Source organism: Aulonocara sp. 'chitande type north' Nkhata Bay, linkage group LG5 (assembly GCF_057382095.1).
Source record: "Aulonocara sp. 'chitande type north' Nkhata Bay isolate Kocher_YH1m ecotype deep benthic linkage group LG5, A_spYH_male_GT1.1, whole genome shotgun sequence".
NCBI classification, from domain to species: Eukaryota; Metazoa; Chordata; class Actinopteri; order Cichliformes; family Cichlidae; genus Aulonocara; species Aulonocara sp. 'chitande type north' Nkhata Bay.
The window spans coordinates 39,460,685-39,488,287 of record NC_141348.1 but is presented as its reverse complement, the minus strand read 5'-3'; the positions used below and the strand labels follow the sequence as shown (position 1 = coordinate 39,488,287).

At 37.3% G+C, this 27,603-nt stretch overlaps 2 protein-coding genes across 5 annotated transcripts in view; one reads left to right on the top strand and one right to left on the bottom strand.

The window, feature by feature from the left end:
• LOC147331279 (N-terminal EF-hand calcium-binding protein 1-like) overlaps positions 1-22,308 on the bottom strand; it is a 53,169-nt gene extending 30,861 nt beyond the window's left edge. The window contains exons 1-5 of one of the 3 annotated variants that reach the window (XM_086293483.1): positions 18,647-20,332; positions 16,891-16,923; positions 12,700-12,859; positions 12,371-12,480; positions 6,487-6,511 (exon numbers count right to left, since the gene is read on the bottom strand). In XM_086293483.1, the coding sequence (XP_086149609.1) occupies positions 6,487-6,511; positions 12,371-12,480; positions 12,700-12,853 (289 nt within the window). In that variant the 5' untranslated portion in view covers positions 12,854-12,859; positions 16,891-16,923; positions 18,647-20,332. Of the gene's footprint in view, positions 1-6,486; positions 6,512-12,370; positions 12,481-12,699; positions 12,860-15,907; positions 16,831-16,890; positions 16,924-18,646; positions 20,333-22,021 lie in introns of those variants that run through there. The other 2 variants (XM_086293484.1, XM_086293485.1) reach the window with 2 other exon arrangements.
• Positions 22,309-22,741: 433 nt separating this feature from the next.
• Positions 22,742-24,781, top strand: LOC147331278 (ranBP-type and C3HC4-type zinc finger-containing protein 1-like). 2 transcript variants are annotated; one of them, XM_086294309.1, is made up of 3 exons: positions 22,742-23,206; positions 23,577-23,724; positions 24,048-24,781. In XM_086294309.1, the coding sequence occupies exons 1-3, from the start codon at positions 23,167-23,169 to the stop codon at positions 24,154-24,156; spliced, it is 297 nt and encodes a 98-aa protein (XP_086150435.1). In that variant the 5' UTR covers positions 22,742-23,166; the 3' UTR covers positions 24,157-24,781. The 2 variants fall into 2 exon arrangements, with proteins under 2 accessions (XP_086150435.1, XP_086150436.1); XM_086294310.1 differs by having other exon boundaries at positions 22,752-23,206; positions 23,580-23,724.
• Positions 24,782-27,603: the final 2,822 nt, after the last annotated feature.

Here is a 27,603-nt window from a genome sequence, read left to right as displayed (position 1 = left end):
ATGCAGATTTGCATGTTTACATTACAGCTATGTTTGCAGCATTAAATTAATTAAAAAATCCGTAATAATCCTGACAGAAGACATCAAAAGATTAAAAAAATATGTCTAAGCGTCAGGAAACATCTGGTTCCATCCTCATATCTGACACATCCATCTCCTCTGATGGATGTAAAGATGAGAACAGTGGATGCTGGAGCACTTATTTCTAAAATGGGAAATTCTTGTACAGCCAAGTGTTACTCTAAAATGATGTTGATCAATTATGATACATTATACAGTTGCATTGTTTGCCTTGAGATCACTTAAAGAGCAGGAAGTATTGAAGGAAATGTCTTCTCTTCCCCTCCTCGTGGGAGAATAAACTATGTGAACTGCATTTTACATGAGTACATACAGTATAACCTAGTTTAAATTAGCATCACCACTAAAATGAATGAAGTCTTCCAGCCATTAATCAGTGTTGAGTTTTATATAACAGAAAGGGGTGCACTAAAATGCCACTGACTTCCATTTGCTCTTTTCATCCTCTACAGTCCTATTAGATCAAATCAAATCAAATTCAAATTTTATTTGTCACATACACAGTCATACACAGTACGATATGCAGTGAAAGGCTTACACAACTGCTCGTGACCTAAAGGAAAAAAAAGGCTATGAATAAGATAGGAAATAAATATGAAAATTAAAAAGGGTAAATTTAACTAGGAAGGAATAAAATAAAATATAAAAATTAAAGTTAAAAATGAAATAACTGTACAACAACAGATTAGAATGAAGGGTAAATTTAACTGGGAAAGAATAAGATAAAATATATAAATTAAAGTTGAAAATAAAATAACTGTACAGCAAAATACACAAATACACAGTATAGAAATATATAAGAATGTATGAAGAAATATAAACATATATATACAATAACAGCAGCTGTACAAGTATTAAATGGAAATGAAGAAATATAATGTCCAGTGTTGTGCAATCCACATTTGTAAGCGTCTTGTGCAGTGCAAATATGCTTAAAGTGATTTAGTGATGAAGTGATTCGATTAGATGACCACGCATCTAATCGAATTAGTGTAAACAAAGTCCAGAATGTCCAGTGTGTGTGTAAGAACCATATGTGTGGGTCAGTACTATGTGATGGTGTGTCTGTCCTGCATGGTGCTGTTCCCGAACCAGGTTGAGATGTTTCCCGTCAGGATGCTCTCTATGGTGCACGAGTAAAAGTTCCTGAGCACCTTGGAGTTCAGTCGGAAGTCTCTCAAGCGTCTGAGGTGGTAGAGACGCTGTCGGGCCTTTTTCATCACAGTGTTGATGTGACAGGACCATGACAGGTCCTGTGTGATGTGAACGCCGAGGTATTTGAAGCTGTCCACTCTCTCCACTGGGCACTCGTTGATGACAGGGGTCTGGTAGTTCCTCTCCTGCTTAGTGCTGAAGTCCACTATCAACTCCTTTGTCTTACTGACGTTTAGAAGGAGGTTGTTCCTAGATCAGCTACAGTCTCTAGCTACTAAACATTCACAAACCAAGTATCAGCTGATGTCCTTAAATTAATAAATCACGCATGGCCCACTGGCATATACGGTGTCTAAGCAGATCTCCCTTCCTAAAAAACATGACTTCTGAGGCTTTGTAATGGTCATGTTTCCAGATAATGTGAAGTTAATGCGATTTTACAGCAGCCAGTCCAGAAATGCTTTCAGAGAACAAACTTTCAGAGAACAAACAATGACTTTGATGTTGAATAATTGAAACCACAGTCTGCAAAATGAATCACTGTCTGCGTGTTTTTTGACCTGGTTTTAAAGAACACACGAGCTGCCTGAAACAGACAAAATACCTTCGATGCATTTTACATGAGGCATGATACTTTTAACTTTTTATTCGTGTAGTCAGGGTAAGACATTTCTGTTCAGAAAGTAAGGACAAAAAGACTACATGGAAACTATGCAAGGATTACAACTTGCTGACAAGGGAGAATCGTAAAAAGGATGGGCATTACCCGACCCGAACCCACACTCTAACCATTTATCACCGAAGCAGTTGTCAGTGCAGCTGTTTCATTTGAAAACAACAAATGTGTTGAACAGAGATGTGGAGGGGAATATTTGAAGCTGAGCGTGTAAAACAACCCTTTAAAGTGAACCAAAATTTAAATAGCCAAAGCCTCCATTTAACACTCCGTCGTAGAGAAAATTCCATTATAAAAGGAAGCGGCTTTAAATCATGCTGACGGTTGGGGCAAAAGCAATATGCATATATTGTTCTTCATTAGAAAGAAAAATCACTTAGGAGTTTCAAGATGTAAAAAAAAACATGTTTCCAAAGAAAGAAAGTGCTGCTTTAAAAAAAAAAAAAAAAAAAAGCTAATGGGACACGGCCTGATCATATATAACATTTTCTCTTTACTTTAGTTTATAAAAGTCAGATTACTATAACAAAGTGTTCACAAGGCAAGAGTAAACAAGAACATGAAAGTGAGTACGTCCTGTAAAGTAGGGCACAAAGTAGGGCACATTCATATCTTTCCAAAGGTTAGTCCCATTGCAGACTCTGCTAAGAGGTTTATAAATTCCCCATGAATGCATCACTTCAATAGCAACAAGCATTACGAGGAAAGATGGGTCTTGATTCCTTTTGGTAAACTTCTATGCACTAAAATGCCCGCATCGTTACAGATTCTGGTATTCTTAGCACAAATGCTCTACTTAGGATGTGTTCCACCTGGCCACCTGTGAGAAAGTCTAAAGCTGCTCTATATCTTCCATATTCCAACTTAAGTTGCTTTTAGAACAAACAACCTATTGATTCTCCACTTCAGTAATAACATAACGCTGACAGGTCTTATCCACCACAGAGCAGATGTTAGAAGAAAGATGAGGTTTCATCTTCAGTCATAACACTGCAAGTGTGATCTGCTGAATATGGAGAAATGACATTTTTTCATAAGAAAAGTTGGGGTTATTTAAATTATTCTTAGGATTTCATGCACATTGGTCTCAGAGTAGTCATTAAAAGCAGGATGCAGTTGCAGTATAAAACTTTTGAATCATGATTTTAACTTAAGTTAAAAACTATAAGATTTTATACTCTTATGGACCTTAATTTGGAATAGCTGTCTAAGCTATTCCAAATTAAGGTCCATAAATTATTCTTTTCCGGAGTAGTAATGGAGAGAAAGTTTTATTTATTTATATATATAGCTTCAAAGTCTTTACAGCATACTGTTTAACTAGGAGTAACTGCTTGAAATGTCGAGCTACTTTCGGATTTTGTTTTTCATTAAATCTGGTTTCTGTCTAACCAAAACGTGCCCAATATTCGGTCTCATTTTAGCTCTTTTTAACCATTTATTCTCATTTTCTATTATTCACTTCATATGCACAGAAACTAGTTTTTAACTTCCAGGAAAGATCATGGTGTGGGTTAAAATACACCTCAACTGTAAACAAATACATAACGCATAGTATATAAAAATATACTATATAAAAGGTTGTATCAGCAGGTGTGATCGAAATACAATTGTTATACCATATGAGCTATGACACAAGACACTATATATAAGTTATTGAATAATATTGTACATTTATTATACATCCAAGACAAAACTAAACATAAATTATAATATTGCTAATATTTTTTAGATATTTACACAGAGACATTCTAATAACTATTTACTCAAGTTTATTATCCATCATTGTTACTATAACCATAGTAACACTTTATAAGTTTTACCAAGACAGGACGTGCTTAGTAACTACCACGTTTCTATTATTCAGTGCATTCTGACGGTGTCATCATATTATATTCTTCGCCTAATTCCAGTGGGATTTATATTTCAATTACTAATGAAAAATAACTAGCAGGGGTTGTAGGAGAGAATATTTTCTTTGAGTTTTTCTGTCATTATAACGAAACAGAGAATACATTTGGCTGGAAGCAACAGAACAATTCATAATGTCAAATTCCTGTCATAGGAGATTGTTAAGAGCTGCTGAGAAGTAATTGTTGTGTGGAGGTAGACCCTGTATACGCAATAATGTCCTACTGATGTGCACTTCTTCTTGATTTGCTTTGGCATGTTATTTCATCTGATGTTAGAAATAAATATATCTCTCTTACAGAGCAGTAAGGGTGCTGAACCTGCTGTACATGTGTTTTTTTCCTCAATCATAGGGCTCTGGTGACAATCTATATGCCAAAAAGCATTTGATTCTGTTAGATGAATGGTATTATTTTACATTATGGATGGAATTATCCTAGCCTATCCTATCCTATGCTATACTGTACTATATTGAAAACAATAAAATACATACAATAAAAATGAATATATACCCAAGACTATTCAATTGATTTCATTTCAAAAACAGAAGAAGATGTTTGGAATTGAGGTAAAGAAAAAGAAAACCGAGTATGAGATGTTAACAGACAAGCAAAAGTTTACCTTTTGAACCTGATTATAGGTCAGACTAAATGTGCAGTCCTTAATGTTCAAAACCATTTAGTAAGTAGACATATTTCTGATAACAAAAATGTTTGAATAAGTAACTCCCTTGAAAAAGTTAAATGTAAAAAAACTACATAAAGTAGAAATGCATTTCAGTCACAACTGAGATAGAAATTCATGATAATTTTAAAGAGCTCTTTAAAAACTGAAAAGCAAAGCATGAAAATTAAAGTAAGATAGGAAGCCAAAGGTCCTTTCATAATAACACAAGAGAAACGAGATACAGTGGTTAACAGCATGCTTACTCTCGAGGAGAATCTTTAGCTGGAAATTAGTCATTTGTTTGTTATTATAATATTTATCTAATTTCTCTACCAAGGCTGACTGTTGGAGGTCCTGCATCAAATTACCTCAACATCCATGACAAATTTATTTAGAGCTTGGACTCCAAACTCTAAGCTACTCCCTGATTATTGGGCAATAATCAGGGAGTAGCTTAAGAAAGGGATATGAAATAACTAGATTGACCTAATTTACAAAATATATATTACTGAGATGACTCCATTGGTCTCAATGTTCTGTTTATTTAAAAACACAAAGATGATTTAACAAAAAGAAATAAAGCTTTGTTGGAGCATAAAAAGAGGACAGTTCTTCTTCTTCTTCTTCTTATTATTATTATTTATGTTTTCACTTTTAGGGCCTAAAAAATGTAAATGCTGACCCATCAGAACTTTGCCTTTCCTAAAATTATCGATTGTGCACTTAATACATGCCAAGATGCATCCCAGTATGGTAGATGTTGATGTGAGCCAGTCTTTTTACGTATTTTCTTCTGTAAATAAATCTTAAATCTAAAAGCGTTCTCTCTTTGCACACTAAGAAATGCGTGCCTTCTGTTGCACTGTCAAAAGCAATCACAAAATAAAAATGGATCATTTTGTGCCTCAATGAAAAAAAGAAAAATTGCATCTGACACAATGACAAATATCAGTTTAGCAAAATCACAAAATACTTTTTTCTCAACAAAACAAGTCTCTGGTGTAATACAAGAGACATACACACATACAAGAGACACGGCAGCCGCTTTTGCAGTCATCTTTGTCTGTTTACTTAATTTATTAATAATCCCAGAGCAAATACTGCATAAGCTACAGCTTCACTTCAATCTAATTTCCTGAAAATTGCTCATGTAAACTATAATGAACCAATCTGAGGGGGAAGTCTGTACAACAAAAAGTAATTTCATTAAAATTAGCTGAATGCATTAAACATCACGCACCAATAATATTGATGCATTAATGCTGGAGTCTCCCGGGGCTACTGGCACAAATAACAACTACAGTAAGCGCTTGCAATGCTTATATCTTCTCACTGCCAAATTTTACAAACCCAAGGTGCCCTTAAGAGCCCTATACAGTGTGACGTAGGAGGCATCTACAGGTGCATTCACTGTGCATTCAGACCAAACTGATCCGGCTAACCGACAGTGAGTATGGAGCTACAGTATCATTGTGAAGTAGCACAGTTCTTGGTAGACTGTGCCATTACCATGAGGTAAAATGAGTAAAACAAACAACTGATTATGACACAGACATAGGTATGTGTACAGATGTCCAACTCTTGAAATACGAAGTCTATCCTGTACGCATTTGGCAATAAATTTGTTGCTAGAAAAAATATCTTGGCTGCGGCTGTGTTAACATGACTCATAATAATTTGTAAACAGCACCCGCAGCACCCAAACAATGCAGTTTGATAGGAAGAAGCTTTATTTTGTGTGGCATGTTCTTCCAAGTTTGGGCTACAATCCAGAATCTCAGAATAATTTTAATTGGGTGGAAAAACTTATTCAAGCATGCAGAGGAAAGAAGATTCACTTGAAGAGTCATTCATGCAAATTCCCCTCCCCCCCCTTTTTTTTTTTCTCCATCCAGATTGTTTGGGGCATAATAACAAGTGGAAGGATGTGGAGAAATAACAAGCATGCATTGTGACAAATTATTCATCACCAAGCATATTATGTACTGTTTACTCACCGTTTTTGTCTGCTCTGCGGAAAATCTGGAAAACAAAAAGAGGGGGGAGAGGATGGTTTTTATTTCTAGCATAGGATCACTGAAGGGATTCTTGCAATAAGCAGGTGTAAATTATTAAGAATCATGGCAGTGTGTCAAAAACACAATAGGATGTTTAACGCCTGCGGTTCGTTTATCCTGGTGCACAGACTAGAAAGATGACAAGAAGAAGGACATTTACAAAGGCTGTTATACTCTGCATGAGTGAGTCATGTTAGGTTGAAAGCAAATTGATAGTGTCAGTTCTAAAATAGGTTGAACAATTATCATTCTAAAGTAAACAGTCATTTACTTCAGAAGTGATAATTGTACGGTAACGCCACACTATGTTTATTGTCTATTTGTTTGACTCACTGATGCTTTTTCATTAATTTCTTAGGAGGGCCAATATGGTAGGTAGTAAGAAGGATAATCATTTGCTATATGTATTATACACAATTCTGTTAAATATACAGTATGCAATAATATGCAAGAGTAACAGTAAGTCACAAATAATGGGGACTCCAAACACAAGATACTATCTGATCCACTTGCAGCTTATTTTCTCTGGCATGCAGCTTTGTCTGCAAACAACACAGAAGTCCACCTTTCACTAAATCCTTTTTTCACTATGAGCATCTGAACATTTGACAGCAGGAAAAGCAGAAACAAAGCTCCTGCATTAGTTTACTGTTTTGCTTACTTCAACATAGCCATCGTATCAGTTTTATAACGCGGTAACAATGTTCGTTTGAAGCCATTTCATGGATTATCAGTCTAATCACAACGATGCTGCGCTGTATATAAACAATGCTGTGTAATCTTAATAGAATTGGTTTCCTCCATTCTGTTCCCCGTGGAGGACTCTCATGTACAAAACTGGCTTGAATTAACAGTAGCGGATGGAGCACTTACGTCAGTTGTATTATTTAATACACCAATGATGACTATACGAAGACAAAACTATGACTGCACACACCACATCACTCAGCTGCAGCAAAAAAACACCAAAACAAATACAGATTTTGTTTTATATATATATATATAACTGGTCTGTGTTTGATAGTAGTTACTGTTGCAATTGTTATGGAGTTTAAAAAAAGATAGAATCTTCTTGTTTTTAGCTGAGTTTTGAACCACCAGTAATGGCAACTTATAAAAAGCCCACTTCTCAAGCTGAAAAAAACACCCATCAGATAAAATCAACAGTATAGATTATTCACTAAAAGTAGAAAAATCACTAAAACTGAGGAAAGCCATTTGTTTTCTGACACGCAAAAGACAAATGTCCACACAACAGGATAAAGCTCAGGGTTGATCCTGTAAAGCCTGTGCGACTGCTTTGAGAAAAAGAGTTGCTTTTTGGTCAACATGTAAAAATCTACTTGTTTCTTTTTTTTTTTTCTTTAGCTCAGTGAAAACATTATTGTCCAGAAAATAGAAAGTGGACTGTTTGGCTTCACCAAACAACATAAAATAGAAGCAAAACAGAAAGCTATACCAACACACCATCAATAAATAACAGCGGTAAAACAGGGCTTTAGATCTAGATTTAAAGATCACAGCCACAACACAGCGACTAAAGTAACTATTGTGAAGGCTAAATATATTTTTCAAAGCGTTTGAATACACAATCAAATAAAACTCAAGTCTACTGTGCACTGAGATGTGTTTCTTGAAAATATGAACATGAAACTTAGATTTTTAAACCAATTTTAGTTTAATCTGTGCACTATAATAAGAATTTCACAAATATTAATGCAGCCACACAAACAAACATATATGTGCATTTGTAGCTGTATGCAGCTTGGTTGTCATTCAGGTGAGCAGAAAACAATAGCTTCATTAAGCGAGTTTGAATGCAAGATCTGCAATGAAAACAACAGATTCATAATTTGTTCTCTTTTATTGATTCTCTTTCACTCCCTGAGACATTTATGTCCAGTGTTAAGCAGCACAACTGCCGTGCTCATTGGTTTTGACCTACAGTTTATTAATCCTGCAGAATTTGGTCCTCGTTTTAATTTGCTATAGGTCAACAAGCTCAAGGTTTGCACTTGTGCCCTCAGTGTGTCTGTCTGTCTCTCCACTGCTTCAATCCTGACTTATAACAAGAGCCGGGTCATAACGACTCACTTCACGAAACACTGGCTGCTCTATTTTTGATTCCTCATCCTATTAAAAGCAACATTGCACTTGGATTGCACATAGAAAGGACAATCAGAACACTCTACTTATCTTACATGAATACAAATTTGATGTTGTACCGGCTTTAGGGTTCTGTCACTGCACAATCTCAGTCAGCAGCTTGTTCTTTTTCACTTTGGCACTGTGACCCATCTAGCCAACATTTTCCACTCCTCCTCTATTCCAGGAAGATCAGGTATAGCGTTAAATGTGTTTGTTGTTTGGCTGTGGCTTTTGACTCTCCGGTGTCAGGAGACGATAATGCATCATTTACAGCAAGCCCAGGAAAGGTCAGACCTGCTTCCCATTGTGTTGCTGTTCTGATGTCATGGTGGAGGGTATTAAGACGGTGGGTTATCTCAGGCTCTGCTTTCACACCACTTGGTGCAATGCTTAATAAAAAAGACATAACATCACCAAAACAACCCTAATAAATATGCTTTGTTGTTAGTAAATGCCAGATGATTTACTTTCTGTGACAATCCAAAATATCATATTTTTCTTTCTCAGTAGCAGCAAAAGAAGAGAAGAAGCAGAAATAAGTGCCAGGAATCAAGAAAGCCTAAGAAAAGCAGGCCTGCTGCATTCACAAAACAAAGACTCTAAGAAGAGTAGCCAACAATGTAAATGATGAAACAGCCTCATACAACCCTAGCACAATCAGTCACTTTTAAAGGTTTGCTTTTTCTTTGATTTGTTGCAATCTTTGCATCTCTAATGTTAGTGACTGGCTCAGTATCCTGCAATTGATGCACTGATGTGCAGATCTGTCTGCAAATTAAAGCTTATATGTTGCATGCAAAACCAAGCAACGTGCTTTTATAATAAATCAGTTTAATTGTTACAAACAATTACAAAATGTTCTGAATCAATTAGCATTTAGTCATTAATCCCCTGTCATTCTGTTGTGTATGTCTCGTAACCACTTGAAAATCAGTAGGTAGCACTGCAATAACAAAGGATTCACATTACTCGCTTTTACTTTAGGAACACAAAATCTTTATGCAGACTTAAACCTGTACTAATGGAAATGTCAAACCAACACAAAAGATTAAAATTCTTAAAATCTCTCAGCTGTCCCAGGGGAATATTTGGTCAATCTACAGCTAGGAATGTTTCCAGTCTTGGAACATGGTGCTTCTGCACCAAATAAAGGTGGAAAGCAATAAAAAGAAAGAATGAGGAGAAAAATGCAATGCACAGAGCAACATGGCACTTAAATTCAAGACAGCATGTCCGTTTCTGACTGAGACTGATTATTATTGTATTCAGTACCGTCTCCTACACACAGTGTTTTAAACAATTTAAGCATAATTATATTTTGAGCATAGAACCGTCAAGCTGAATGGTCTTTTTTGTGTGTTAGTGCTCAGTCAACAGAAAAGCTCAAGGCCGAAGAATGAATATGAGAAGCACTTCAATCACATACCCCATTCAGGGACAGTGCACACTTTTAAATAGACATTTCTGCAAAAGTAATGTCCTTGTCTACACAAGGTTGTAGTCAAAGGGAAATGGAAAGCTTCAAGCTAGTGAGAGCTCAGATTTGGAAACATCACTGGTCTGCTAACCTCTAACAAGATGACAAGCTGGATGGTGGTTTCTATGGCAGCATTGCAGGTTAATAAGGCTGTTACTGTTTTGAGCACAACTTAGGGTAAGCTGCGCATTATAAATCATAGCACCATTTTTGAGTTGATCACTTAGTTTGTTTGTTTGTTTGTTTAATACATATATATTGAATAGGTTCACTGTTATGCACGTATTGCCTCTGAAAGCCCAGAAGTGTTTGCATCTGTGCGTAACAAAAAGAGGAGAACCCCCAGCAGTCCCTAAACCTGTCAGACTGGGGGCTTAATTTATCATGCAGAGACAGCAGCTGCAGCTTTTCCTACTTTCCTACGCACACGCGCGTACATGGCGAAGCGCACACCACACAACATCTGATAAACAATACTGTAACGATGCAGTTTTCATTTCCACTAAATTCTCTAGAAAGTAATAAGTAAATAAGAGGGAGAGAGAAAAAACATTTAAATTTGCAGCACTATATCAACTCAGACCCCAGCCAACATTTATATGTGGGGCCCATATGGTTTGGAAATGGGCTGAAAAATGGGCCCCATATAGGATTGTCCGCGGGTTCCGTAATGGCCCCATATTAAATGCCCATATAGGTGTTATGTTAGGAAAATCTGGGAACTAAATGGGCCCCAACTGGGAAAAGTACAAAGAAACCCACCCGGGCCCCATCTTTCAAGTTTTTGTGGGTACCATGTGGGCACCACATAGGCTAAAAAGTGGGTTTTAAGTGGGATTGTCCGCAGGTTCCATAATGGCCCCATTTTATAAGCCCATCTCGGTATTATATTGGTAAAATCTGGGAACTAAATGTGCCCCAACTGGGCAAAGTACACAGAAACCCACCTGGGCCCCATCTTTCAAGTTTTTTGTGGGTACCATGTGGGCACCACATAGGCTAAAAAGTGGGTTTTAAGTGGGATTGTCCGCGGGTTCCATAATGGCCCCATTTTATAAGCCCATCTCGGTATTATATTGGTAAAATCTGGGAACTAGATGGACCCCAACTGGGCAAAGTACACAGAAACCCACCCGGGCCCCATCTTTCAAGTTTTTGTGGGTACCATGTGGGCACCACATAGGCTAAAAAGTGGGTTTTAAGTGGGATTGTCCGCGGGTTCCGTAATGGCCCCATTTTATAAGCCCATCTCGGTGTTATATTGGTAAAATCTGGGAACTAAATGGGCCCCAACTAGGCAAAGTACACAGAAACCCACCCGGGCCCCACCTTTCAAGTTGTTTTGTGGGTACCATGTGAGTACCACATAGGCTAAAAAGTGGGTTTTAAGTGGGATTGTCCGCGGGTTCCATAATGGCCCCATTTTGTAAGCCCATCTCGGTGTTATATTGGTATAATCTGGGAACTAAATGGACCCCAACTGGGCAAAGTACAAAGAAACCCACCCAGGCCCCACCTTTCAAGTTGTTTTGTGGGTACCATGTGAGTACCACATAGGCTAAAAAGTGGGTTTTAAGTGGGATTGTCCGCGGGTTCCATAATGGCCCCATTTTATAAGCCCATCTCGGTGTTATATAGGTAAAATCTGGGAACTAAATGGACCCCAACTGGGCAAAGTACACTGAAACCCACCTAGGCCCCATTTTTCAAGTTCTTAGTGGGTACAACATGAGGAAAACATGAGCTAAAAAGTTGGAATGGCATTAGCAGTGGGTTCTGTATTTACATCTTATTTCTAGTTTGAATTGACTAAGTTCTGGCACTGAGTGGGCCCCATGTAGTAAAACAGTCACAAAATCAATTTTTCAGACGACTAATACGGGTTCTGTGACACAAAGACACCAAATATATTAAAGCTGACCGCAAACAAAATCTAGTTTGTAAATAAAACCATTTCAAAAATCACGAGGGTACACAAAACAACATTTTTCACATTTATTTTGTCCAACAACTGTGATTTTACGTAACTGTATTCCAAAGTGCGTAAACGTTTAAAAACTAGAAATGTCAAACTACAGCAAAATTCCTTAGATATTTGGAACTGTAGCAACATGGGGAAAAAGTCAGATGGAAAACTCAAAAGCTTATCTTGAATCAGCAGGGTTTGTTTTTTTACAGAGCCGTAAGTCTAGTTTGTACCCTTGCAGCCCTCGGTCCTCCTCTGTCTTTAGCTCCACTGAACCACTTGGACAGAGCCTTCTCTGCTTCTTGCAAGTTGACTTTTGATGTTAAATAATTCTTCAGTGCCTCTGCAAATGAAGAAGAAGAAAAACGGGCAAGCCAAAGTAAAGTTAATCTTAGCTTACTTCATTTGGTGATGATTTTCAAAGAACAATGTTTATTTCACTTTATTGCCTCAAAAAATATATACAAATTGCATGATAACCAATCTCAGTTACACTTTCAAACACTTTATTAAAAAAGTTTAGTTTTCTAAAGTTCAAATGTCTCAAGTGAAACTAACTTACCATACACAACATTAAAAAGACGCAAATCTCTGAACTTTTTTTCCCCATGTCGGCCAAGCATGTTGTACTCCACAGCCAGCTCAGGTGATATGAGGAATTTCATCATCCTTCTTGTGGCATCGTCTACACTTGTTTCCCCTGTATCTGCTACCATGGCAACCTGAGGGGAATATACAAAAAGGACAGATTAGATACTGGCATCTGGTTAGGATGCCTCCCTGGTGAGGTGTTTTGGGCACGTCCCACCAGGAAGAGACCCAGAACACCCAGGACATGCTGGAGGGACTATGTTTTTCGGCTGGCCTGGGAATGCCTTGGGATTCCCCCGGAAGAGCTGGGCCAAGTGCCTGGAGAGAGCGAAGTCTGGGCCTCTCTACTTAGTACCGGATTGGGTCGAGGGGCAGCAGCCTAAGCTTAAGATAATGGACCGGAATGGAGGATAAATGGACACTTTACATATTACTTAATGTTTACTGTGTGGTGATAAAAAAAGAATGGTAGTAAACACAAGCTAAACTAAAAAAATTAATTGCGCTTCCTTAACCCTTTATCCCCAATAATGTTACGCAGGATAACTGGTAGGTCTGGTAGGTTTTTTCCTCTACTGTATACTATATGAATGTAATCAAGGATTAATAACAGAAAGAAAAAAGAAATTGAAATTTTGCCATTTTTACTAAAGGCAATCAAAATGTACATGAATAAAATATTTAAATTAGTCAATTCAAATTAATAACTCTAAAACACTGAACAAAATTAAGTATTTGACCCTGTGGTTTATTTTCGGACATCTCTTTTCTTCTAAAAGTCCAGGCGTGTTGGGCCCCTGGCAGAGCTCAGGTTTGACGAGACAGGTTTGGAAAAACCTGTCGCTGGCGACTTTTTGGGGGCTAAAGGGTTAAAATAAATAGGAATTGGCCAAAATTTGTATAAACTATGAAATAGCAGAACAAAAGTAAAAAAAAAAATCTTTATCTGTTATCAGAATCAAATATTTGAATAGAATAAAAAATTTAACTTTCTGGAAGATTTCTCGTTACATCTGTCATAAAAGTAACAACATCTCAGAAAAGAAACATGATAGCAACAGAAAAATATGATAGCAGTGTGATGTGATGGTCCCTGGCCAGATTTTTACACATATTATAAGCCCTGTGACACAAAAACCACAGAACTCTGACACGCACAGACTGTTTTCCTTCGTGCTAATGAAGAAAAATGCTGGTCTGGTATGTAAAAGGGAATTTATTCTTCCAGGACCTGAAGCTCCGTAATGCAGCCCTCCAACAGCCAAACCTATCTGTTCTCTGATTGTCTTGATGCATGCTCAATCATCCAGGTAAGTAAATCTCCAAAAGTTGATTCTGTTCATCTGGACGTAGCGCTTGCAGCATTTTCTCCCACTGAAAATGCTACGTCCAAATGAACAGAATCAACTTCTGGAGATGTTCTCTGATTGGATTGTTTAATTGGTGATTGACATGAAATTGACCAATCAGCTGAAAGGAAGAAAAATAGGGTCAAAATTTGGATGTGTAAGTATAAATCCACACACAGCCAGGAAAGCCGAGCGCAGAGTTGTTTGTAGCACCAATTCAGCCAGAGTGGAGCCAGATGGATTTTCCATCCATCCACAGACCAGCAAGTGATAAATTAACAGTGTTGTTGGTATTTTCTAAAACAGTTGTATGCAATAGGAATTGCTGTTTATAGTCCTCCTGTATATCTGCATGTTCCCTCCCAATTAAAACCTGTGATAATGGAGATTCAAATTCATGTCATACCTATACCAACAGTTATCAAGTATCCAGATCGACCTTTACTGATGTGCTCTGTCAGTGCGCCCCAGGGTAGCTGTGGCTACAATGTAGCTTGCCATCGCCAGTGTGTGATTGTGTGTGTGAATGGGTGAATGACTGAATGTAGTGTGAAGCGCTTTGGGGTCCTTAGGGACTAGAAAAGCGCTATAAAAATGCAGGCCATTTACCATTTAAAGGAAAATTGTTATTTCCATGTATTTTCCTGTTCTGCCTTCAACTTTGAGGACTTCCCCCCACATTTCTAGTTGTGACAGTGCACCTACAACAAAAAAAATCTGCTGTGATTTACATTTGTTGAAAGAGCAATTTTGTAAAATAGTCTATTTTTGTATGCACAGTTTACAAATCTGTCCTGTACAGCATGGACTGATTGCATGCTAAAAAGTTGTTGCTTAAAAATAAAACAATAAATTTCTAATTAATAACATCAGCAGAAAGCCTTGTTATTAATTAGATGTACAATTTCTATAGAATACGAAACAACTCAGTTCATTTTTGATCATATCAATACCAGCATATTACACAACTAGTGATGGGATTTTCGTCTCTTTTTAGAAAGCCGGCTCTTTCGGCTCCCAACCGGCTCTTCAGGTTGTTTTGTTGCTTTAATTAATTTATTATTAACAACAATATAAAATTATGAACAAAAGGAATTACTAATGTAAAAAAAGAAACGTGGTTTTATTTATATATGTTTATATATAAATATATATGGTGGCCCCTAGAGACAAAGCATGTACAAACTCCAAAACCCATTTCTAGCGTCAACTGAACTTCCAAAACAGAGCTATCTAGATCACTTAATTTACACAATTGAAATCATATGTGTATTTTTTGTGTATTTATACACAAGCACTCATATATATTCATAAAAAATTCCAAAAGCTGTTCATTTACCTGTTACTACCACACACCAAATCCGGTCGTTGGTACTTCCTGGCTTGTGTAGCCACTAGGTAACAAAATCTCAACACTGTGCCTAGCATCCTGGAGCACTTCTGTTGTGTTTTGTACGTGCTTTGGAGTTTGTACGTGCTATGGAGTTTTTACGTGTTTTGGGGTTTGTACGTGCTTTGTCTCTAGCAGCCACCGTAAATATACTTTTATTTATTCTCTCCACATAAAATGTAATAAATAAATCATATAATACAAAAAAAAACAACTATTTACATTTCAACTTTTAACTATTTAAATTTTCAGCTTTTTCCTTTTAAACAAATTTAAAGTGAAACAACACAAAACACTGCAAACCACAACACAATTAAATATAAATTATAATATGAAAACAAACAGAAGATGCATATTCTCTGTCATATGGGCCTGCATGAATAAACTTTCTGAATCCTTTATCATCCGCAATTGAAAATAGTTGTGGATGATTACTATACCTTTCTAATGTGACGTTGTTGTCCCTGGCTCTCTTTCTCTCTCTCTCCCTCCTGCTCTGTTCCTGTGCTACTGCGTGTGTAACAACCGCCCCTCCCCCCTCTTCCCAGCGCAAAGCACAAGGCTCGCGTGCAGAGTGAAGCGGGAAAAAAAGTGCGAGAGAGAGGGTGAGAGAGAGAGAAAAAACACGCTTGTGTCGTTCACTTCAAAGAGCCGTTTCGTTTTGACCAACACATCACTAACAACCATGATGAAAAACGCTCATCTGCTTCCATCACCATCAGCTGATTAACATTGAGCTGCTGCAGTCAACACCATCAAACTAATTTACTGTTTAATGTTATGTTATTGAATGCTTTTATTTTTAAATCTTTACCAGCGCTTAAAGACTGTAGATGTTCACACCTGGTGTTAGAAAACCGAGCTCACTGCAGTATTTTTTTTTATAACAGGAAATTTAAATTTTTATTGGTTACCGTGTTTATTACCACTTTTATCAGTAATGTACTTCCTATAAAATATGGATTTGATAAGTTACCGGTTTATTGAAATCAGCTAGTGAACACATCGATCACTTTATTGAACTACACGCCTTACACTCTTGTGAGCTCTGGTTACTAACAGCAGGTGTGAATGTTTGGAGTCCAAAACGCAGATAAAGATTAGAATAACAAGGCAATGTAAAATCAGTTTAATGCAGTTGACAGTAGCAGCTCAGATGGAAATCAGCCAATTGTGAGGAGAGCAGAGGACCAAAACTGTCAGAGTTGTGGGTCAAGTGAAGAGAACACTGTTGGCATTATTGTTAGCATAAAAGATGAAAATTAAATAAATGTTAAATTTTAAAATAGATCATTGCCTCCTGTGCCTAAATAAATATATATACTTAATACCAATAAAAAAAAAAGGATGCCCCAAAGACCATCACTTTTCAAAAATAATAATAATAATAATAAGTAATACAAATAATATGAAAGTTACTTACATGTCAAAGATGGTGCTTGTGATCTTGAAGAATCTAAACGTGATAAGGAAATGAAAGAAAGTGCATGAGAAAATACAAACATTTTTGTTTTTTCCCAGGATAATTCAATATAAAAGATTCTCTTACTAATGCACAAAATGAACAGTGTAATTAAAAGTTTGAAAGGCACTGCATGTGTTTATATGATAAACTGACTAATTCAAGCAGCAAACACTAGCAGTGCAAAAATGTATCTAACTAGCTGACAGACTTTAAAGTCACAGGAAGATATATCAAAATGGTGACTTATGCCAGAACAAATGACTTGACAGACATAAATCCTAAATTCCTTTAAGTAAAAAAGGAATTACTTTTTTATAAGTGGTCCCTAGTGGTTTTCAAATTATTACATGGCTTGTTAATTTTTTATTAAATTATTAAGAAGCCAGATGACTTCAAAACATTTACAAATTACTATAAAGCACTATCCAAACTTCAAATCAAGTGGCAAAATCTCCAAATTAAAAGTACTCGCAAACTATAAAAATTTGATTATACTTAAAAATATGCAAAAACTAATTTAGTGGAATTTTTACCTGCTCAAGAATACATTGAACATGCAATATTTAATTGAAAAGAACAAAATTTGTGTACTTTTAGAAAGGATTATTAAATATTTGGGGATACTAGACATAAAGAGGGTCTCGTACATTTACGGGCATCTAATTTCCTGGATTTAATGGTTTAAAAGTTTAATAGGTCTTTGAAGTTGATAATAAAATTGAGTCCATTATTAGCAAAAAGAATAAAAAAAAAAAAGAGCAAAAAAATGCTTAATATATAATAATTGTTTTAAACTTAAGCTTTGTAATTGTAGCAGATTTCATTATGTCTGTAATTTTTTATTTAGCCCCACAGTAGTAAAAGCCATAAATGGGAGTTAGATTTATTACTAGTATTTTACACAGCATTCAGCTATAATAACATGTTCTGCATTTTCCTACTTCACCATCTGATCTGAACAGCTGCACTCTCTTAATTAATTAATGACCTAACATTTCTCAGTAACCAATAACTAGATGGAACAGCACAGTATCTAAGAGAGTGATCAGACAGTGTTTGAGCTAAAGACGCTGTGTGTTTCTTTTGGGGGCTTTTTACACACTGATCCACCACCGTTTTCCCATAGTACAATGCATATCTGGTAACATTACCGTATTCAGATCAGAAAACCGTTTCAGCTGCAGGCATCTACTCCTGTAATTTAAACAATCACCTTGCTACACTGCACATGAATATTACGTAACATGGTATGACTAGCTCATGTTCAGACATTTAAGATACTGTTCAGCCATTTTGTTTACTGGGTAGTGCATAATGGCCGAGTTAGCTGAGCAGGAATCCACTAAAGCCAAAAAAATAATATAAATTTTTTAAATTAATTACAAAAACCTTATAGGAAAACCCAAGAAACAGTTGCAGAAGCACAGAAAAAAACTGCCGTGTACGTTATAGTGTGTAAATTCAAAAACTGTATAGAGAGAATGGTGCAATGAAAACAGAATAAGATAAGATGAACTTTATTGAGTAGAATATAGGCAGTAAGAGTTTTTTAATTAACTTTAAATTATGTTTGCCAAAGACAATGCAGCAAATTAACCCAGTTCTACCTGCTAGCTAAAGATGTTATGCTTCTCCCCCTTATACCGTTTAGGACGACTATAGAAAGTTACTAAAATAACCATTGATGAAAACGTATCAAACTTTAAGTATTTACCTTTGTCATAGTTTTCGATTCTTTGGTATCCTTTTGTCCTCCACGTTCTTAAACACCAGGGAGAGAAAAGGCGCAACAGACGAAAGACCGCGAAGACTAGACGCTAGGCGGTGCAATCTGCTCCTCCCTCTTTTTAAACGAGCCAATAGGAGCTGCTCACATTAAAAACAACTTTATTTAAAAAGTCGTTTTACACCTGATACAAAAATTTTAAAAGTCAAACAATGCACAAGTTTAAAAGAACAATTTTATTTTTAAAAGTTTTTTAAGCATAGGGATGGTTAATATGTTTTAAAAAGTAATATATAATATTTATCAAAAAGTGTCACCCAAATCAACATCATAATAAAAATATAATTAATAAAAATATAATAATGATAAGAAGAAGAATAACAGTTTACCTAAAAGCTCTTCTAACATTAGACTGGTTTTGAAAAGTTTCAATAGTGTCAATACACCATAAGGACAAGGGAGTTTCACAGTTGAAGTGTGACTGCTTGAAAGACCCCATTCCCTCTCCTTTCCACTAGTTCAAAGAAAATATAAATTATTTCTGGTTATATAATTTGAGGGCACAAGTTTGAAGAGTAACATTTTAACAGATCGGTAATATACTTCAGGAGCTTTACTGGATCTGATTAACCAAAACTTCCATCTTCCATGTAACTAACTGTCTTTTCTCTAATACAGTAGAGTGTGTCTGATCTACTAAAAATCCTCAACTGCATGTTTGCTCAAGTAAATAGTCTTAATTGTTTGAACAACCAGTAATCCTTAATTTGCAAATGCCAAATCTGGATTTTGTCTGTGTAATTCACTTTTATCTTAGGTTTTTTATTCGTATTTTTTGCTTTTCTTTTTTTCTACTCTTGTGTCCGTTTTAATCACTTATTATTGCTGCTGTGACAAGTGAATTTACCTAAGAAGAATCATGAAGTCCTTATTTTATCTTATCTGAGCCTCACCATGCAGCCTACCATGCAGAGTTCACATTAAGTACATAAAATGAAATCTAAAATTAAAAAGTAACCAGTTTCAAACCAGTTATTTGGAATAGTGTGCAGAGTGTTTTGAGTAACATTGAATGTTCAAAAACACCAAAGTTCCTATAGTCTCACTTGACAGCTGGGTTGTAGTGTCTGATAACACATAACATCTTGAGGTCTCAATGTGGACTTTGAGTACATTTGCTAGCCAAGGCTAAATACTGAGAGGGTCAAAAATGAAGGGTCAAGAACATCTGACTGTACGTAAGGGTAGCAAAAGTGATAGACTGAGGTTGTGCCAAATATGTTAAAGTTAGGGTGATTTCTTAGAGAATGGTACCACATGGGTGCCGTCTGCAGGTTATAAAAGAGAGTTATGTTCATACTTTCTTTTGAGATTATTTTTACAATTTGACTTTCAGAACTCCCTGGGTTGTGCGCAATCTGTGATGGGCTTGTTTGGAATAAATCCTCCTTTATTCAAATAACACTTTCTCAGGCTCTTCACAGAAGAAGAATCCTCACATAAGCATGTGCTACCATTTTGAACCAATGTACACATTTACCATCACTAACCCAACTAGGACCTACATTGGATGCCCACCCATATGGATTTGATGTTAGAAACGCAAGTGGGTCCCATATATACTAAACAATCTTGAGCCCATGTAAAATATATGCCCATATTAATTTAACACAACCCATTTGGGGCCCACATAGACATGTTTTCAGGGTCTGACTTGCATTTGCCCATGTGTGACACATATAGTTTGACCAGGTGGGCCCCACCTATGTCATCAGTACCAAAAAATATATACCGATTACCTCACTTTGCCCCACCTGGGGCACACAGCAAATGCTTTTCTTTAAATGACTGTGTTTGCCCATGTCTAACCCAGGTGAAAAACCCAAGTGGGTCCTACGTGTGTTTCCCATTTTGAAACAAGTGAAGTGTTTCCCATGTTTGACCCAGCCAGGACCTACTATATGTTTCCACTCGGTTTTGCCCATATGGCTTTAATGTGAGAAACCTAAGTGGGTCCCATATATACTAAACAATCTTGAGCCCACATAAAATATATGCCCATATTAACTTAACATAACCCATATGGGGCCCACATAGACATGTTTTCAGGGTCTGACTTGCATTTGCCCATGTGTGACCCATATAGTTTGGCCAGGTAGGCCCCACCTGTGTCATCAGTACTAAAAAATATATACTGATTACCTAACTTTGCCCCACCTGGGGCACACAGCAAACGCTTTTCTTTAAATGACTGTGTTTGCCCATGTCTAACCCAGGTGAAAAACCCAAGTGGGTCCTACGTGTGTTTCCCATTTTGAAACAAGTGAAGTGTTTCCCATGTTTGACCCAGCCAGGACCTACTATATGTTCCCACTTGGTTTTGCCCATATGGCTTTCATGTGAGAAACCCAAGTGGGTCCCATATATACTAAACAATCTTGAGCCCACATAAAATATATGCCCATATTAACTTAACATAACCCATATGGGGCCTACATAGACATGTTTTCAGGGTCTAACTTGCATTTGCCCATGTGTGACCCATATAGTTTGACCAGGTGGGCCCCACCTATGTCATCAGTGCTAAAAAAATATATTGATTACCTAACTTTGCCCCACCTGGGGCCCACATAGACATGTTTCAGGGTCTGACTTGCATTTGCCCATGTGCGACCCATATAGTTTGACCAGGTGGGCCCCACCTATGTCATCAGTGCTAAAAAAATATATTGATTACCTAACTTTGCCCCACCTGGGGCCCACATAGACATGTTTTCAGGGTCTGACTTGCATTTGCCCATGTGCGACCCATTTAGTTTGACCAGGTGGGGCCCACCTGTGTCATCGATACTAAAACATATATTGATTACCTAACTTTGCCCCACCTGGGGCACACAACAACAGCCTATCCTTAAATGACTGTGTTTGCCCATGTCTATCCCAGGTGGAAAACCCAAGTGGGTCCTACATGTGTTTCCCATTTTGGACCAAGTTAAGTGTTTCCCATGTTTGACCCAGCTAGGACCTACTAAAAGTGCTCACTTGGGATGGCCCATATGGGTTTAATGTGAAGAACCCAAGTAGGCCCCATACAAAAAGCCCAGTTTGAGCCCATGCCCACATGGTACCCATCCAGCCCGAGCAAAAACCAGGTGGGGCCCATATATACATGTTGGCTGGGACCAGATCTTTTCTTTTCTTTTTTCTTTTTTTTTCATTCAATCTAATATTATTTGAACAATGAATATATTTAGATTTACAGTTAATATAAAAAATACAAGAAAAATGAATGAAAAGCAAAAGCGTCAACAATGTGTTGCATCAGTAACACTAATACATGAGTAAGAGAGCGGATCCACTCACATCATGAAAAATAGTAAGCCCCTGTCCGGCATTGTGCGGCGGCTGCTGTTGCTGCTGAGCCCGAAGATGCTTCTGTTTGGCCGACTGCAGGCACATAGTGATCATCTCTGTACAAGCCAGCATCTTCGACCGCAACGAAACACGTCTAAATCAAACTGTTGAAGTCTAGAAGGCTAAAGTAAAATGAAGATGTTGCTATGGACGAGATTAGGGCTCCAGGTGCGAGAGATGACAAGTGCAAGCAGGCAGGCGGGGACTCGGGGACGCTCTGCAACTTTGTGGTGCGCAGCTGAACAGACCCGCCAGCCCCTCCTGCTGGAGCCGCTGTGATTGGCTCGTTTATCAGCATCTGGATTAAACTGATCATCACTAAAGCTTCTTATCTTCCCATAACCCTTTGTATATCTTTTTTTTTTCCGGTTTGAACGCAAAGACACACTATTAAAACTAGAGCTGCAATATACGACCAACTTGCCCTCGGAGTGCTCATTCATCGCCAGAGATGTTAATACCGATAAAAAAAGGGCTTATTTTAAAGGGCTTCCGTTGTTCTTAAGTTAAATATACAGCGAATGTAATTAATCTGAATTAAATATTAGGTCCAAAGTTGTAAAACCTGAATGTTAAAATGAGTTCAGCCTTTGACATACACTGCCATCTGCTGGATGCGAGAAGTCACCATTTCAGATGGGGGTTTTTTTGTTTGTTTTTTTAAAGGGGGTGAATTTATAATTAGATTTCATGCATCGGCTGTTATTTATTTTTGGACTTATTCGTGTGGTTTTTAGTTTTACAATAATGCATTTAACTGATTTAGATAGGAACAAAAAAGTGTCAACGAGGGGTGGAGCGAAATAAATTCCAAAGCGATCCTTTAAAAATATCTCTTCCTGGGCGTGAGTCAGTTTCACTTTCCGTTCTACCTGACAGGGACTGAGAAGTGAGAAAGCGACGCTAGAGTGGTACTTCTGACTTCTACTTGGCTCTCTTTGGCCCTATAGCTGCCTTTCTTAACCTTAAGCCGAACTTGGAAAGGCTCTGTCGGATGAGGACTGAGGAAGTATTGCCTGAAATAGTTTTAAAGGCAGCTGTGTTTCGTTACAGCTGCCAAGCAGCTTAATAATTTTATTACCTCCCGTGTAGTAATGGCTTCAGAGGTGGCACCGAGGGTCGATCTGACTGAGGGTAAGCAGCTCAATTAACTTTCGATTTTGTTATGAAGACTCCAAATACTTCTTGACAACTACGTTTTATAAGATCTCAGAGCTGTCCTAGTAAAACAGAAAGCGTTTTGTGTGTGTCACTGCTTGCTATCGATTTCTTAGTGTAGAGATTGTGAAAGTGTCACTGTTGTTTTGGTAAGACTCAACGCTTTATATTGTCAAAATCAACAGACAAGCCACTATCAATTTCGTAATGTTCATTTACCATTGCTACGTACGTGTATGTTGGCATAGAGGATAGAAAGAAATCAATTGATAATACGAAGAATTAAAGAAAAACGAGTTATGCTGACAATAAGTCACGTGACGCCCCTCTTCCTTTGCTCGCGAAGAAGCGGAGGAGCTTGCCCGGTCTCTGACTGAAGCCCTCAGCAGCGGGGACTCTGAAGAAGCAGCTAAACTGTGCCAGAGGCTGACTCAGCTCTCCGTCCGGGTGTCAGTCAACATCAACAGTCAGATCTACCCCCAGGAATCCATAAGGTGGGACACAGCAGTGTGTGGGGATATGCCTGTGTGTACTTCCCTGTTTCTTAAAATGCCTCCATGACAGTAATACCACAGACGCTGCTGTTTATGGGGGAAGAGTTCCCCTTTTTATTTTTAGATGGGCTCTGTTTTAATTTGGAAGCATGCAATGTAAACAAGAATTAAGGCCAAGTGCCAAAAAAACAAAACATGCATATATGACTGTTTGTCTGTGGTTACATGCTGGAAATACCAAAATAAGAACACGAATGAATGGACATGAATGTTCAAGTGAAAATAGTAGAGGGCTGACATGTTCTGTTGTTCCTGTTCTACAGGTTGAAGGTTGGAGTGGAGGATGGACAGTCAGAAGACAATATCCCTGTGATTCTTGAGGTTGCTACTGGCATGACAATTGCACAATTAAAAGACAAGGTACTGATGTGAAAGCACACGCAACACAAGAGGCAATTTTCTTCTGTTCTTTTATTATTATTTTTTTTTACGTAAATATTTTCTTACCAACCTATGATACATTACACATATAAAACCTAAAATGGAGCTGAGCTATGATCTATTAAAGGCTACTTGTGAAGTTTTCTTGTAACCAAAAATGTTTATGCATCACTCATAATAATGCAGTGAGTGTATCATGGAGTGTATCATTTGTCAGTAAAGCCTTGCCCCTAAATGCAATTCAGTATTGTTTATATCAGTGTTTATCAGCAAGCAGTCTTTTCTATTTTTATTTTAAATTCAGCTTTATTTCAGACTTCGTGTCCAAAGTGAGTTTGCTCATTTCAATTTTAGTCTTGTTTTTAGAAGTTTCACTTTTAGTTTTACTGTTTTATTGTCTAGCACGTATACACTAAAGGTAAAAGTTAGGAAAGTCATTATAAGTATTATAAAGATTGTAAGTATCCTATTACCTTAAAAACACAAAACGTTTTTCAAACAGTTGACTCATTCTTGTAGATATCCAAAGTCTTAATAAACATCTTCATCAAAGTCTCCTCAGCCAAGCTGTGATAACAAATTTTTTGTTACGGTTTGGAGGAGGACTCAAGCGCAGGACTCCGGTTCTGATGCTCACAAGAAGGATTTATTTACAATTCACCTGGTGTATATACAAGAAGGTGCGGGGGGTGCTATATACAGCTGAGTGAGGGAAGAAGGGGTCTCCAGGGAAGTCCAGGGGGGAAGCACGCGTTCTTCAGATCATCCACACAAACGATCACAGGCTCACACTCCGACACTGCCACACAGAAATCACACAGGGGAAAATCCAGGGAGCTCTGTAGGCAGGGAGTCAGGGTTAAGTACGACACACAAAGGAAAATACTCTTAACTAGACTTGCTGTAGCTTGGCTTCACTAACGCATGGTAGACAACGATCCAGCGATGAACAGCAGTCGCCTCCTGGTTTAACTGCTGATCGTCTTAATGAGACCCAGGTGTCTTATCTGTCGAGGGCCTGGGCCAAGGGCGTGAACCCACAGTGAGTTTCGCGCCGGCGAGAGAGAGAGAGAGAGAGAGAGAGAGAGAGAGAGAGCTGATCAGCTGATCAGCTGATCCGCCTGGCTGTGACATTTTTACCAAACGAATAAATACTAAAACTAAGGATGTTTCCTCTTTTCTATTTTTTTTATTTCATTTGAGTTCATGTTCCAAGTTCACAAAATCATTTCAGTTGGTTTTATTTTTCCAAAGTCTAGTATGTATTATTTTTTTTAAATGTTAGTTAAGTAAAAGTTTTTTCACATCTAGTTTTAGTTTTCAGTTTGGTGTTAGTTAACTATAGTAACCTTACCACATACACACAGTAGCAAAGTTGTGCACCGATTCATACAAAAACAGCCCCACAGTGCTACAAGAGATCAAAACCCTCCTGACCATTCTTGATGTCTTCTATGCATTAAAGTGTTTATTACCCTTTAGGAAGTGGTAGTACACCAGCTGGCTTATGTTATTAGTGTGAATGCTTGAAAAGCATTCACAGTATTGTTCTTCTAATCTTTATTATTAGTGTGAATGCTTGAAAAGCATTCACAGTATTGTTCTTCTAATCTTTATTATTAGTGTGAATGCTTGAAAAGCATTCACAGTATTGTTATTCGAATCTTTATTATTATTATTATATATTCCGTACGTTTTTTGGCATCTAACTCCTTCAAAACCGTTCAACTTAGAAAAACCATTCAAACACCGTTAGATTCCTATTCTTTTGGACAACACTGCTTCTATTTTTCATATTTTTAACATTTATATTTTTAATTTTATTCAACTTTATTCAACAAAAATTTATAATGTATTTCAATGGGGAGACCCTTCAAATCCTCATTCAACTTACTCATTTTTAAACTCTTACTACTTCCACATACATTGACATAGAGCCACCATTCAAACTTTAAAACGAAGACAAGACATTCAACTATTCAACTTGTATTTATCTTTTCAATATCTATTATACTTTTTCTTCAGTTCCAGCTTAAGTTTCATGATGTTTTTTCACCCGTTTCAGAGTTTATAATGGGTGTGTATGGGACGGAATGTTGGGGCTAGAGTGAGGCAGCTCAACTGCTAGAGTGAGAGGAGCAAAAAAATTAATCTTAAAATCTTTTTTAAAACTGCTGCTGTGTCCACAGCGTTTGGTCTACAGGTATGATTTTACCCTCAAAACGTAGCCATGGCTGTCCTCTTTCATCCAATGTGTTTACTATTGTCCTAGGTGTTACGGTTCTTTCATAAATGTCACCAATGCACAGCCTCCTCCTTCCAACTCTTCCATAGACTCTAATGTTAAAATGGCTCAGAAGGTTCGTTTGAAAATCAGAAGAGCATGGTGTCTTTCCACTGTCACCACGTCCATATAATAAACTCCACAGGCATGAAAACTGAGAATTAGGTAGAGTGGACATTGCTGCCGCTCACGGTGAAAGAATTTCGTCAATACGACCTATACTTTTCATTTGGGAGCGATTTGTTTCGGCCTGACTTTTCTGTTCATTTTAAGCAGCAAAAGTGAGGCGCATGTCTGTGTACGTGTGTATGGAGCCATTGGGTGCAGTCACTATAGCAACCAGGCTCACACCTGCCTGCTTAACGAGCTCTGCCTGCCACTGTGCCAAGATTCATCTTAAGCACTTCTCTTTCAACTGCTGCTGTGTCCACAGTGTTACAGCCATCATTTTACCTTCAAATTGTCGCCATTATTGTTCTCTTTCCAACACCGTGTCTTTCAAAGCTCAGGCATTTAAACTTTTTAAACTGTGTGGATCAAAGTGGAGGGATCACATTTGAGTCATTCAGTGATTCAAAGAATATGACCTTTTAATATTCATTCAGATGTTTTCTGACTCTAAATGTTCTTTTCTCATTTCTTAGGGTTTTCTAATTTACATTTAAAACATTTTCAGTTTTTTTCCAACTTCTTCTGTGTAACGTTCAGCTTTTAGCAGTTCAGCACCTTTGTTTTCAGGTTAAATTCGGGGTTTTTTTTTTTATCTCATTCAATATTTTTAACTCAAAATTCAGTAATTAATTCATTTCAGTGCATACATTCAGATTCAAGCATTCACACTGCAGTTTCTTCAGAAAATGCACTTTCTAGTTATTATATTTTCTTATTCCGTACGTTTTTTGAAAGCCTACTCCTTCAAAACCGTTCAACTTAGAAAAACCATTCAAACATCGTTAGATTCCTATTATTTTGGACATGACTGCTTCTATTTTTCTCATTTTTAACATTTATATTTTTAATTTTATTCAACTTTATTCAACAAAAATTTCCCATGTATTTCAATGGGGAGACCCTTCAAATTCTCATTCAACTTACTCATTTTTAAACTCTTACTACTTCCACATACATTGACATAGAGCCACCATTCAAACTTT

What these genes read in the sequence shown, in the direction of transcription:
- LOC147331278 (XM_086294309.1), top strand. Translation starts at nt 23,167, where the DNA reads ATGGCTTCAGAGGTGGCACCGAGGGTCGATCTGACTGAGG. An exon ending in GAGGGTCGATCTGACTGAGG is followed by an intron (nt 23,207 to 23,576) that starts GTAAGCAGCTCA and finishes TTGCTCGCGAAG; the next exon opens with AAGCGGAGGAGCTTGCCCGG. An exon ending in TACCCCCAGGAATCCATAAG is followed by an intron (nt 23,725 to 24,047) that starts GTGGGACACAGC and finishes CCTGTTCTACAG; the next exon opens with GTTGAAGGTTGGAGTGGAGG.